This window comes from Monodelphis domestica, chromosome 5 (genome assembly GCF_027887165.1).
Source record: "Monodelphis domestica isolate mMonDom1 chromosome 5, mMonDom1.pri, whole genome shotgun sequence".
Lineage (NCBI taxonomy): Eukaryota > Metazoa > Chordata > Mammalia > Didelphimorphia > Didelphidae > Monodelphis > Monodelphis domestica.
Genome location: NC_077231.1, coordinates 28,623,682 through 28,638,095, shown reverse-complemented (window position 1 = coordinate 28,638,095; position 14,414 = coordinate 28,623,682). Strand labels below are relative to the sequence as shown.

General features: G+C 35.3%; 1 protein-coding gene and 1 pseudogene across 1 annotated transcript; both read left to right on the top strand.

The window, feature by feature from the left end:
- The first annotated feature begins 202 nt into the window (after positions 1 to 202).
- Positions 203 to 1,138, top strand: LOC103106805 (olfactory receptor 6C76-like). Its single transcript, XM_007502960.2, has one exon. The coding sequence runs from the start codon at positions 203 to 205 to the stop codon at positions 1,136 to 1,138; it is 936 nt and encodes a 311-aa protein (XP_007503022.2).
- A 6,423-nt stretch (positions 1,139 to 7,561) lies between these two features.
- Positions 7,562 to 14,065, top strand: LOC100618074 (proline-rich protein PRCC-like; annotated as a pseudogene).
- The last annotated feature ends 349 nt before the right edge of the window (positions 14,066 to 14,414 follow it).

Here is a 14,414-nt window from a genome sequence, read left to right as displayed (position 1 = left end):
GACAGACAAAGGAAGGTCACATTTTAATCCTCTTCTGGATTTCATTGACTATATTTTAATCAATCTCCTGCACTATTTACCTTCACTTGGTCCTCTAGGACACTCTCATAATAGAGTTGCCCAATAGAAGTGTCTTGACTTATTCCCTTAATTATTTCTTTTTTTTTTAACCTGAGGATCTGGTAAATGTCAAGCACCAGCTATGAGAAATCAAACATCAGTGACAGAGTTCATTCTCCTGGGACTGACTGATGACCCGGAGCTACAGATCTTGATTTTTGTCTTTTTGTTTTTCACCTACATATTGAGTGTAATTGGCAACTTGACCATCATCACCCTAACCCTGTTGAACTCTCACCTCAAGACTCCTATGTATTTCTTCCTCAGGAACTTTTCTTTTTTAGAAATCTCATATACAACTGTCTGCATTCCTAGATTTCTGGTCAGTATAATAACTAAAGAAAAAGCAATTTCTTATAATTCTTGCATGGCCCAAGTGTTCTTTTTTATCCTCTTTGGTGCAACAGAATTTTTTCTGTTGGCAGCTATGTCCTATGATCGCTATGTGGCCATCTGCAAACCCCTACACTACACAACTATCATGAGCAGCAAAGTCTGCAGCCAGCTTGTAATCAGCTCTTGGCTGGCAGGTTTCCTCATTATCTTTCCACCAGTCATCATGGGCCTTCAGCTGGAATTTTGTGACTCCAATGTCATTGAGCACTTTACATGTGATACTTCTCCAATTTTGTCACTCTCTTGTACAGACACCACAGTCTTAGAGATTATGAGTTTTTGGTTAGCTGTGTTCACACTCTTGGTCACTTTGGCATTAGTTATTTTGTCTTATGCTTATATCCTCAGAACTATTCTGAAAATCCCCTCTGCCCAGCAAAGGAAAAAGGCTTTCTCCACTTGTTCCTCCCACATGATTGTTGTCTCTATCTCTTATGGAAGCTGCATTTTCATGTATGTCAAACCTTCACCAAAAGAAGGGGTGGCTATGACTAAAGGGGTTGCTGTGCTCAATACTTCTGTTGCTCCCATGCTGAATCCTTTCATATATACCCTAAGAAACCAGCAAGTGAAACACGCTTTTAAGGATACAATCAGAAAGATTTTTTCCTCACATAAATAATTTTTAAAAGAAAACTCATGCCTGAAAAATAAGAGCAAATATATGTGAAAGAAAGAGGACCTCTTCACAGCAGTGTAGGAATTACTTGGGACAATCTTTTGTTCAATAATTTTTCTTTGTATAAAACATAAAAGTTATATTTCTTCACTTTTACATATGTATTTCTTTTTATCCCAGAATATGGCTGATTTTTAAAAATATACTTAAGTTTGCTAAAAAATAAAATATTTAATAGTGCTATTGAAATGATACCAAAAGTCTTCCAAATTTTATTGTTCAAAGTCTGTTCATTACTACAGTTTCTTTGAAAGAAAAACATTAAATGACCAATCATAACTGTGCCAGGATGTATTTTTGCATTTTTTTTTCAGTTTTCTCATAAATGTAAATATCTTTTAATTTAGCAATTATGTGTGTTTGTGTCATTATTTAGTTACTTTAATACATAACAGTTTCCTTTTAATCTGGTCAAGGCCTAACTCAGGCCAGTTTAATGATTTAGAAATTGGTTTGGAACACAATAAAACACAAATTAAAGCAAACACAACAAATCAATAATTGCAATAAGATTTCAAAGGAGATGATTTATTATTGCTGACTAAAACACAATTCCACTCTGATTCTACATTCCCCATGTTAATAGCAATGCCAAGGGGCAATGAGGTGACTCAGTGGATTGAGAGCTAGACACAGAGACAGGAGGTACTAGGTTTATTTCTGGACTCAGACATTTCCTAGTACTGTGACCCTGGACAAGTCACAACCCCCATTGCTTAGCTTTTACTGCTCTTCTACCTTTGAACAAATATACAGTATTGATTCTAAGATTGAAGGGAAGGGTTTTTTTTTAATTAATACAAAATAAAAACCAAAACAAGATGCAACAACAATGCTAGGTTGGAAATTCATCCAATAGGAAAATGGGAATTCCAGGGTATTTCTTAAGGGCCTATTCCATCTAGGATTTTTATATCTGTTATACTCTGAATTAAACAAATTCTGAAGACAACTTCCTCATCTCCTTATGAAGAAAGCTACCTTGAACTCTGTAAAAATAATTTCTCTTTCTACCATATCAAAGCCTTGGTGAAAAGTTTTAAAAATTCCTTCAAATGGATTTTCACCACTGAAATTCTCTCAAAATAACTCCAATCTTTAGAGGATTTTAACATACACAATAACTAGAGAGAAATTTAATATAAGTAACAAAAGCATTTTCTTTTCAGAAGCATAATCCATGCAGTTGAGTCAAAATCAATAGCAGGTGACCACATATTATAAAATATAACATAGCAATGATTAATGCAAATAGCCCCAGAATCATAAGTATCACTATCATCAAGATTACTCTTCTAATAACATAATCAGTTGCCATCATATTTGAAGTTTTATTATTGCAAGGTTTGCCAGGGATCATCTGTTGCTTGCATATAGCCTACCACAAGGTGAAAGGTAAAACTGAAACTCAAACTGTACTTCCATCCACTTAGGGTTGCCCAATTTATCAGCCAAAATTTTATCTTCCCATGAATATCTTCAAGGTGATGAAACCAAATGTTTCCACTCAAGTCTTAGAGATAATATCTATTTTTTCTATATTTACATTAAGATTCACTTTAACATTAGTGATTTTGTCTTATGCAGATATCATTAAGTAGATGTAGTTATACAGAAGAACTATCTCCTTCATATGAAGGGATAGAATAAAGACACCTTCACAGTTATTCAAGGACTTCAGATTACCAATAAAGTAATGAACTATCCCCTGTCTTTCAGGGGAATTAATCTGAATTAGCTTAATGGAAAGAAAGTTTTACCTTCCCCATATTATTATAGGAAAGATTATTCCTCAATATTTCCCCCTCAATCTATTACTCTTTTTATAATAGTGCTTAAATTGTGATCTTTTGGAAGAAAATTTAATTAATATATTTCATGAATATTTATTTTCTTTTAACCCTACTTTCTTTTATTTAAAATGTTATCTTTTCCTTTTCAATTTTTTTTTCAGTTTCATATATAAACTTTTTTTTACTATTGTTCTTTGACATTTTTAGGATTCAGGTTTTCCTCTTCTCTCCCTTTTCCCTACCTCTCCAATATGGTAAATCATCTAAATTAGGTTATAGCAGTACTTCCATGCAATACACATTTCAATATTGCTCATTTCATGATAGAAGACACATTGCACATACAATAAAAATATCATAAAAGAAATAAATGGAAAATGACTTGCTTTGATCTGCCTCAGACTGCAGCAGTTCCTTTTTTGGCTATGGATAGCATTTTCATTATGGGTCCACAAGTGGTTATCTTGGAAATTTACTTTGCTGATAATGGTTTAGTCCTTTACAGTTGATCATCATTTAATATTTCTGCTACTGTATACCTTGTTCTCCTATTCCTCATTTCACTTTGCATCTGTTCATATGTCTTACCAGGTTTTTCTAAACTAATTCCACTTAATGTTTCTTAGTGCACAACAGTATTCCATTACAACCACATACTACAGCTTGTTCATCCATTCCCCAAATAATAGGGATTCTTTATCACTATAAAATTATTTAGTACTATGAACAAATCTGCTAAAAATATTTTGGTACAAGTAGGTCCTTTTCTGTTGCCTCTATCTCTTTGTGATACCAACCCAATAGTGATAATTCTGGGCCAGAGTATGCATGGCTCTATGAACTTTTAGCCTGATTCCATATTGCTCTCCATAATGGTTATATCAGTTCACAGTTCCACCAAAAGTGTTCTAATTTTCCCACATCAAATTTGTTGTTTTCCTTTTGGATCATGTAAGCCAATATGATAGATGTGAAGAGGTATATCACAAAAAAGTTTTTAAAAAGTGAGATGATTTAACTTCAATTTATATTCAAATTTCATCTATTTTAGTGAATAGCATATTTTCATTTGAAATCATTTGGATCATTATGTTGATCAGAATAGCCAAGTCTTTCACAGTTTATCATCATCACATTGCTGTTAAAACTTTCCCATTTCCTTTCTTCTCATTGCATCAACTTATCTACATCTTGCTATGTATTTTCTGTAACCATCTCCTTAGTCATTTTATAGAGCACAATAACACTCCATCACAATCATATAATAAAACTTGTTTATCCATTAACTATTTGATTATTATCCCTTCAATTATTTGATTCAACAAAAAGGAGTTGCAGAAATATTTTTCCTTAGTCTCATCGAGGTATTCACCTAGTAGTGGTATTGTTGGCTTTAAGGATACGTAGTTTTATGACTGTGCATTTATAGCTTACAGTAGTTCAAAGCTTTTCTCAAGAATGACTGGACCAATTCACAACTCTCTGAATAGTTTATTGAGATATCTATTTTCCTTTATCTCCTCAAGAACTTGCCATTTGTAGTGACTGTGAGGTGGTAACTCTAAGGGTTAAAATAAAAGTTTGACAAAGTAAGGAGAGCAGTTTAATAGAAAAAAAATCTTCATTTAATTTAAGAAAGAATGGCAGATAGAGAGCAGCTTTTAATAATTTAAGTTTTAATGAGAATATAGTAGTTATAAATTAATTTTATCACTTTAAGTCAGAGAAAAGAAAACATCTAGCAGCTTTTAATAATTAACAATTTAGTTTAATTAAAATATAGTAAAATAATATAGCAAAGGAGAGAAATATAGAAAAGAGGAGAGATTACTAATCTTATACTGTATAAAGATACCTAAAATTCCTAATAACTACTTCTAATTGTCTTCTGAGGACAGCTTCTTTTTGCCTGACAAAACAGTAGGCCTATCTAACCTACATAATCTAAAATTGATTCACTAACTACCAAACTCCCTAAAATAATGGATAACCAATATTCACTCCTTCAATCAGTTTTCTATAGCAGCCCAAACTCTCAGTAGCCAACTGACAGCAGATCCTTGCCTAAGAGACAGATCTCGTGCTCTTTAGAGATCACAGAGGCAAAAAGCACTTTGAAAGCTAAAGCCAAAAGCCCTCTTAAGCTCAGGCCTGTCTTTATATGCCAGCAACTAAATGCCAACTCACACTACCATCAATCAACCCCAATGACCAACTCATGACAAGCAGCCAACTTCCCCACAACTGCCAGCCCTAACTGTCAGCAACTGAAAGACTGCAACTGACACTGACTCAGCAGAGGGTTCCCCAGTTCCTACTTCTTGTGACTGTGGGCTGGTTAATCCCTACACATCTCTATGGTAAGAGGACCTCCAAGACCCCTTTTAAATTCAAGAAATTAGGACTTCCGGGTTAACATGGCTGCAATCTAGATGCGAATCGCCTCCTCTCCCTGGCACTGAACAAAATAGAATACCTCAAAAGAGCATAAAAATCACCTTTAGAAGAACAGAGGGACTCTCCAGTACCCCACAGAAATGAAGACATATAGGGTTTGAACATTTCCACACTATAAGAAGGAGGAAAAGCTTGCACAAAAATTTGAACTGAGTCACCCTTCCTCCCCCTACATCCCCCACCAAACCAGAGTAAAGTATCAGAGTGCTCACTGGGACAGCGAGTGAGTGAGGAACATCTCTGTCTGGGGGGAAACACCAGGGTTCTTGGAATCTAAAGACTGCTAGGAAATGACCTCTCAGGGCAGTTTCACAGGAGAATCCTCTGCTGAGCACAGGGGTGGCTGCGCTAAACACAGGAGAGGCTGTGCTGAGCACAGGGGTGGCCGCACTAAGCACAGGGGCAGCTGCACTTAACACAGGGGCAGTTTCACAGAGCACAGAGGCCTGTGCTCTAAGAAAGCTTGGAGTCTAGGAAGAACTAGTCTGAGGCAACCTAAATTCACAGAAAACCCACCCATATCACCCAGACCCCAGACCAAAAAGGAAAGGGGAATAAAACCACCAAAGGGATGGCTCACCCGGCCCAAAATCAAGCTGCCAGGAAGAAAGGAAAAAGGGTGACTATTGAAAACATCTATGGCGGGAGTACCCAAGGAAAAGAAGAGAAAGAGGATGAAATCCAAACAAAATCAAAACATGCCTCCCAAAAAGGAAATTATCCACAAGCTCTGGAAGAACTCAAATTGGAGCTTACCCAATAGATGGAAACCTTCTGGAAAGAAAAAATGGGAGAAAGAGATCAGCAGTCTGATAGACAAGACTTCACAATTGGAGAAAGAGCTGGAAGCAGCTAATAGAAGGGCAGACAAAGCTGAAAAGCAAAACCAGTCCCTAACGACCAGAATTAAGCAACAGGAAGACAGTGAGCTTGCAAAACAGGAAGAATTAATAAAGCCAAGCCAAAAAATTAATGAATTAGAAGAAAACATAAAATATCTCACTGAAAAAGTCACAGACCAGGAAAACAGAGGAAGAAGAGACAACATGAGAATTATTGGCCTACCTGAAAAGCCAGAGATAAACAAAAACCTTGATGCTATACTACAGGAGATTATAGAAGAAAATTGCCCCCATGTTCTGGAGCAAGGGGGCAAAATAGAAATAGAAAGGGTTCATAGAACACCCTCTATACTAAATCTCCAAAAGACAACCCGAAGGAATGAAATTGCCAAAATCAAGAGCTTCCAAGAAAAGGAGAAAATCCTACAAGAAGCCAAGAAGAAGAGCTTCAGATATAGGGGGGCTCCCATAAGGATCACACATGACTTAGTGGCTAACACACTAAGAGACCGCAAAGCATGGAACACGATATTTAGAAAGGCAAGAGAGCTGGGTCTCCAACCAAGAATCAACTACCCAGCAAAACTGACTATATACTTCCAGGGGAAAGTATGGGCATTCAACAAAATAGAAGATTTCTAAGCATTTACTAAGAAAAGATCAGAAATTAGTGGAAAATTTGATATCCAATCACAGAAAGCAAGAGAAACATGAAAAGGTAAATATGAAAGAAAGGGAAAAGGAGATAAATCTTATATTTTTCTTTAAGGCAAACTCTCTTCTAAAAGGACTACATTTACATCAAATTATGTATATTAATATGTGGGGAAAATGTATTGTGTAACTCTCAAAAATTGTATGCATCATAAGAGTAGTTAGAAGAATCATGCATAGGGAAAGATTGGGGCATCAAGAAGATTTGGGGAAAGTGGGGACAAAGAAAGAAAAAGGGAGGAGTGGAAGTGTCAACAATACTAAGATTTACTTCAAGAAATGGGGGGGACTAAATAGAATAATCTTTCCCATTCAAAGATACACATGGGAAAAGGAGGGGAAGAACTCTCATATGAGAAGGAGAGGAAGAGAACGTGAAGTGGAATTACTTAAACCTTACTCTCAGTGAAATCAACTCTGAGAGGGAAAAACATCTAGATCCAGTGGGATCTTGAATTCTATCTTATCCAATAGGGTAAGAAAGAAAGGGAAATTAAGGAGGGGGGGAGGGAGTATAAAAAGGGAAGGAAGGAGAGGGGGGAGGAGAAGGGAGTATAAAAATGGAGGGGCTAGAAAGGTAATCATATCAAGGGATGGTACTAGGGGGACTGACCTAAAGTAAATCACTGATTCAAAAGGATATAGCTAAAGAAGAAAGGTCAGAACTAGGGGAAGATATCAAAATGCCAGGGAATCCACAAGTGACAATCATTACTTTGAATGTGAATGGGATGAACTCACCCATAAAATATAGACAAATAGCAGATTGGATTAGAGCCCCAAACTGTACCATATGTTGTCTTCAAGAAACACATATGAGGGGGTTGATACTCACAAGATTAGAATTAAAGGATGGAGTAAGACCTTTTGGGCCTCAACTGACAGAAAGAAGGCAGGAGTTGCAATCATGATATATGACAAAGCCAAAGCAAAAAATAGACCTGATCAAAAGGGATAGGGAAGGTAAATATATTATGTTAAAAGGGAGTATAGACAATGAGGAAATATCACTAATCAACATGTATGCACCAAATAGTATAGCACCAAAATTTCTAATGGAGAAACTAGGAGAATTGAAGGAGGAAATAGACAGTAAAACCATATTAGTGGGAGACTTGAACCAATCACTATCAAATTTAGATAAATCAAACCAAAAAATAAATAAGAAAGAGGTAAAAGAGGTGAATGAAATCTTAGAAAAATTAAACTTAATAGACATATGGAGATAAATACATATGGACAAAAAGGAATACACCTTCTTCTCAGCACCACATGGCACATTCACAAAAATAGAGCATACACTAGGTCACAGAAACATGGCACTAAAATGCAGAAAAGCAGAAATAATAAATGCAGACTTTTCAGATCATCAAGCAATAAAAATATTGATCAGTAAGGATACATGAAAAGCCAAATAAAAAATTATTTGGAAATTAAATAATATGCTACTCCAAAATCAGTTAGTTAGAGAAGAAATCATAGAAACAATTAATAATTTAATTGAGGAAAATGACAATGGTGAGACATCCTTTCAAAACTTATGGGATATAGCCAAAGCAGTACTTAGAGGAAAATTCATATCCATGAGTGCATATATTAACAAATTAGGGAGGGCAAAGATCAATGAATTGGAAATGCAAATCAAAAAATTTGAGAGCAAACAAATTAAAAACCTCCAGAAGAAAACCAAACTAGAGATCCTAAAAATTAAGGGAGAAATTAATAAAATCAAAAGTGATAGAACTATTGATTTAATAAATAAGACAAGAAGCTGGTACTTTGAAAAAACAGACAAAATAGACAAAGTACTGGTCAATCTAATTAAAAAAAAGTAAAGAAGAAAGGCAAATTAACAGCATCAAGGATGAAAAGGGGGACCTCACCTGCTCACTGCTCATGGGTAGGATGAACCAATATAATAAAAATGACCATCCTACCCAAATTCATTTATCTATTTAGTGCCATCCCCATTGAACTTCAAAAAAATTTTTTTTACTGATTTAGAAAAAAAAAACATAACGAAGTACATTTGTCCCATGCTCATTTATCAATTGGAGAATGGCTTGATTTTTTTGTACAATTGATTTAGCTTTGCATAAATTTGAGTAATTAGACCTTTGTCAGAGGTTTTCTAATTCCCCCTAATTCCCTCTAGAGCAAACTCAGTATAAGGAAATATTATTTTCTCTTTTAGTCAATTTTAATAAAAATAAAGTTCTTTTATTACCCACTACCCTTTAATTTTCTGTTAATGATTCTTTTAAATGAAGTTTTTCCAATTATATTCCATACTTTTCTTTTGGTGATTTTTCTCTTTATCACCCTTTTCTCTCTCTTTTTTTTCAGATAATCTCAACATTATCACCTCACTTTTGTGGCCTCAGTCTTCAAAGACTTCTAACTATCCTAATCCAGTTCTTAGAAGTTACATGAATCATCTTTTCATATAAGAGTAAAAACAGATTAACTTTATTGAATCTCTTAGAATTATTTCTTCAAACTTCATCTTTCATCTTTATCTTTTCTTGATTATCAGAAGTTTTACATTTGTCAAATTATCTATTTAACTCTGATTTGTTTTTTAATCAGGACATCACGAGTCCTGCATGGCTGATTAAAATCTCAGCTTCTTTGTCTTCCAAAATATTGTATTTCAATCACTCTACTCCTTTAACATGAAATCTTTTAAATCTTGTAATTTGCTGATTGTGACTTCATAAAAAGGTCTCTTTAGGGGTATTGGTAATATTTTATCCTTGACCTAGAATATCTGAAATTTGGCAATAATATTCCTAGGAGTTTTCATTTTGGGATCTCTTTCAATAGGTAATCAGTATATAAGTTTTCCATTTCTATTTTACCCACTGCTCCTAAGACATCAAGGTGTTTTTTTCCTTAATAGTTTCTTGAAATTCATATGATATCTAGGCTTTAGATCCTTTCTTCAAAATAATAAAGAGTAATTACTTAAAACAATCAGCAAATATCATCTCCAATGAAGATAAATTAGAAATCTTCCCAATATGATTAGAAGTAAAGCAACAATGCCTATTATCACCAGTTATTTAATATTGTACTAGAAATGCTAGTGGTAGCAATTAGAGAAGAAAAAGAAATTGAAGGGATTATAGGCAATGAGGAAATTGAACTATCACTCTTTGCAGATGATATGATGGTCTATATGATATGATAGAGAATCCTAGAAAATCAACTAAAAAGTTAGTGGAAATAATTAATAGCTTTAACAAAGTTGTAGGATACAAAATAAATCCACACAAATCATCAGCATTTCTAAATATTTCTAACAAAACTCAGCAGTAAGACATAAATTTTAATTTTAATTTAAAATCACTTGAGATAATATAAAATATTTGGGAACTTATCTGCTGAAACAAACTCTGGAATTATATGACCACGACTACAAAATACTTTTCACAAAAAGAAAACTAGATTTAAACAATGGGGAAATTATTAATTACTCATGAGTAGGCTGAGCTAATATAATAAATGTACCAATCCTACCTAAATTAATTTACTTATTCAATGCTATACCTATAAAACTAATAAAAATTATTTTATAGAGCTAGAAATATAGGAATAACATTCATTTTGAAGAAAAAAGTTCAAGAGTATCAAGGGAACTATTGAAAAAAAATTTGAAAGATGGTGGCCCATAAGCATTAGATCTTCAACTGTTCTATGAAGTTGCAATCATCAAAACAATCTGGTACTAGCTACAAAATAGAAGGGTGTGACCTCAACAATCTAATATTTGATAAGTCCAAAGACTTAAGCTCTGGGAATAAGAACTCACTATTTAAAAAAAATAACTGCTGACAAAATTGGAAAACAGGATGGCACTAATTGGGTTTCAAGCAATATCTCACACCTTATATGAAGATAAGGTTAAAATGGGCATATGATTTCAACATAAAGAATGATATTACAAGTAAATTAGGGCAACATAGAATAGTTTTCCTGTCAGATCTATGGAGAAGGGAGAAATTTCTGACTAAAGAGATTGGGAACATTACAAGATGTAAAATAAATAACTTTGATTATATTATATTAAAAAGGTTTTGTATAAACAAAACTACTGCAACCAAGATTAGAAGGGAAACAACAAACTGGGAAAAGTTTTTATAACAAATTTCTCAGATAAAGGTCTCATTTCTCAAATACATAAATAAATAAGTCAAAATTGTAAGAATCCAAGTCATTCCCCAATTGAAAAGTAGCCAAAGGATAAGAATAGGCAGTTTTTAGATGAAGAAAAAAAAACTATCATTAATCATATGAAAAAATGTTCTAAATCCCTCTTAATTAAATAAATGCAAAACACACCTCTCAGATTGTCCAATATCACAGGAAAGGAAAATGATCACTATTGGGGGAATGTGGAAAAACTCGGAGACTAATACATTGCTGGTAGAGTTGTAAACTGGCCCAAACATTCTTTAGGGCAATTTGGAATTATGCCCAAAATGCTATTAAAAATGCATACATTTTGATCCAGCAAATACCACTACTACTGTATCCTAAAGAAATAAAAAAATAGGAAAGAACCTGTTTGTACAAAAATTTTTGTAGCTTCTCTTTTTGTTGTGACAAAGAATTGGGAAAAAAAGGATGTCCTTCAATTGGGGAATGACTGAACAAAATGTGGTATATGATTGTGATGAAATACTATTGTGCTCTAAGGAATGATGAACAAGATGATTTCAGAAAGAGCCAGAATGACCTATGTGAACTAATGTAGATTGAAAGAAGCAGAACCAGGAGAACATTAAACACAGTACTTACAATGTAATGGAACTATCAAATGTGATGACCTTTGCTACTAATAGCAATACAATGATCCAGGACAATTCTGAGGGACTAATGAAAAATAATGCTATCCACATTGAGAGAAAGAACTGTTGAAGTAGAAATGCAGATGAAAACATATGATTTATTATTTGTTTATTTGGATATATATTTTGGGGTTTTGGTTTTATAGAATTGTTCATTTACAAGAATGAATAACATGGAAAATAAAAAAATTAAATTAATAAAAAATAAGAAGTTGAGTCACCTGGGTAGCTCAGTGGATTGAGAGTCAGGCCTAGAGATGGGAGGTCCTGTGTTCAACTTTGGCCTCAGACACTTCCTAACTGTGTGACCTTGGGCACCCCATTGCTTAGCCTTTAGCATTCTTCTGCCTTGGAACCAATACATAGTACTGATTCTAAGATGGAAAGCAAGGGTTCAAAAATTTTTTTAAAAGTAAGAAATCTAACAATTTTGATTCAGGAACCATAAAGACATTACAATATACACAGAAGCTGCTTAATACATGTTGTTTTTTAAAAAATAAATGTCCATAAGTATTATTTTCAATGCTAAGGAAGATACAATGATAATAAGATAGTGGTTTAACTTTCGGTTGGGGAGAAGACTCAGTTTTTTAGTATTGTTCATTAGAAAAATTGTGGTAACATTTGATATAGTGAAAACAAGTTATGAAAACATGGGAGGTCTTAATATTCCAATCACAGAATTGAATGAATACAATAAATAGTATATACATAGTATTTTAAGACATGTAAACTATTTTACAAACATTATCTCATTTTATCCTCATAACAAGCCCAGCAAATTGATGCCATTTCCCCCTTTTTAAATTTGAGATAATTGAGTCAGAGGTTAAGAGACTTGCCAAAGGTCATAAATGAATCAGCTGTCTGAAGTCAGATTTGTCTTGTAGCTCTAGGTCTAGTGCTCTATTCACTGTGTCACATACCAGCCTATGTAAAAGAAAGATAAGCAAAGAAGGAAACTATAAAACTGGACAGTCTTTTGGAAAAGTCTGGCTGAAGCTGCAGGGGGTAGGCAAGGGGCTGGGGCTGGGGCTGCCCCTGCCACCAGCCACAGGCCTCAGCTTGGCCCCTGCTATCGGTGGTGCCAGCCCCCTCTGGCCCTCCCCAAGTCTAAGAAGATGGCAACACAGTTCGTGCTGATTGAGGTGCCGGAGCTGCATCAGGGGGATTCAGATTCAGAGGAAGATGAATCTACAAAGAAGAAAACTTTTCTTCAGCGATCTGGTGAAGGAACAGGTTTATCAGCTTTTCTTGCCCAACCCAAAAACCTTACTACAAAAGAGACTAACCTATTTCTCTGGCCCTATACTTTCTCTTGAAAACCCACAGATGTCTCTGCTTACACCAAGCTCTCCAAATCAGTCCCCAAGACCAAATATGCTTCTTTTATTTCCTTTTCTACCCCCTGTTACTGGTGCAACCACTACTACCTCCATCTCCCTCAGTCATCAAAGCAGCTGCCAAGAGTGCTGCTCTACAGGTGACAAAGCACTTCACACAAGAGGAGGATGACAGTGATGAAGAAGTAGCCCCTGAGAACTTCTTCCATCCAGATGAGGTTGAGCCTCCTGGAACTGAACCATACCCTTACCCTGTCCCTGTTGCCTCTGAAGAGCAATCCCACCCCTGGCATAGAGCCATATCCCACCTTCTAGGAAAATGCAGCCAATGTTCCCCTTGAATTCAAGAAGGTGACTGGATCAAGTGGGACTCCTTGGGTGCCTAAGCCTGGGGAGGACGACAACAGTCATCCTTATTATCAGTTCCCTACATATGGTGATGCTAATACCAGTGGCATTTACTATCATAATTATTGTAGTAGTGGCTACTACCCTGAATCTGATCCAGCCTTAGCTTTCTCCAAGAGATTACTCCAGACACCTCTTTCGTGGATGACTAAGCATTCAAGGGGCTTCAGGGAAAGAAGAACCAACCAAGGAAGAGAGGAGATAAAATTTGTAGAGATCAAAGGGGATGACCAGCTCAATGGGGGCCAGCAGTGGATGACCAAGTCCTTGAGAGAAGAAAAAACCATGAAGTTATTCAGCAAGAAGAAAGGTCAATAGTCAACAGGCCAGCAGAGGAAAAAACACCAAACCACATTATATGATTCCCCTGACTAAGGAGTGAGAATTGGAGCTAAAGAATACTTGGTCAGAGAACAAGTTCAGCCACTGGCAGATGCAAGCCAAATATAGATTCTAGACTTCTAGAACTGATGATTCCCTCAAGGATCCCATCTTCTGCTTTACCCAGTGCCAGGTGGCCTGGACTTGCCCTTTCTAGCTAATACTTTTGGGGCCTCCAGAAGTTTTAAGTCCAGGACCTTCTTCCCTAGGGCCCTAGCCATCCCCTCCATGAGTATGAACACATTGAATTTCATTTTCTTTTCTGTTTTTTCCTGCCTATTTAAATTTAGAATATTTTCTCATGGTTCCATGATTCATGATTCTATGTCCCAGCCTCTGCTCTTCCCTCCCCCCATCCCAAAGCTGACAAGCAGATCTACTGGGTTATACATGTATCATTGTTCAAAACCTATTTCCATGTTATT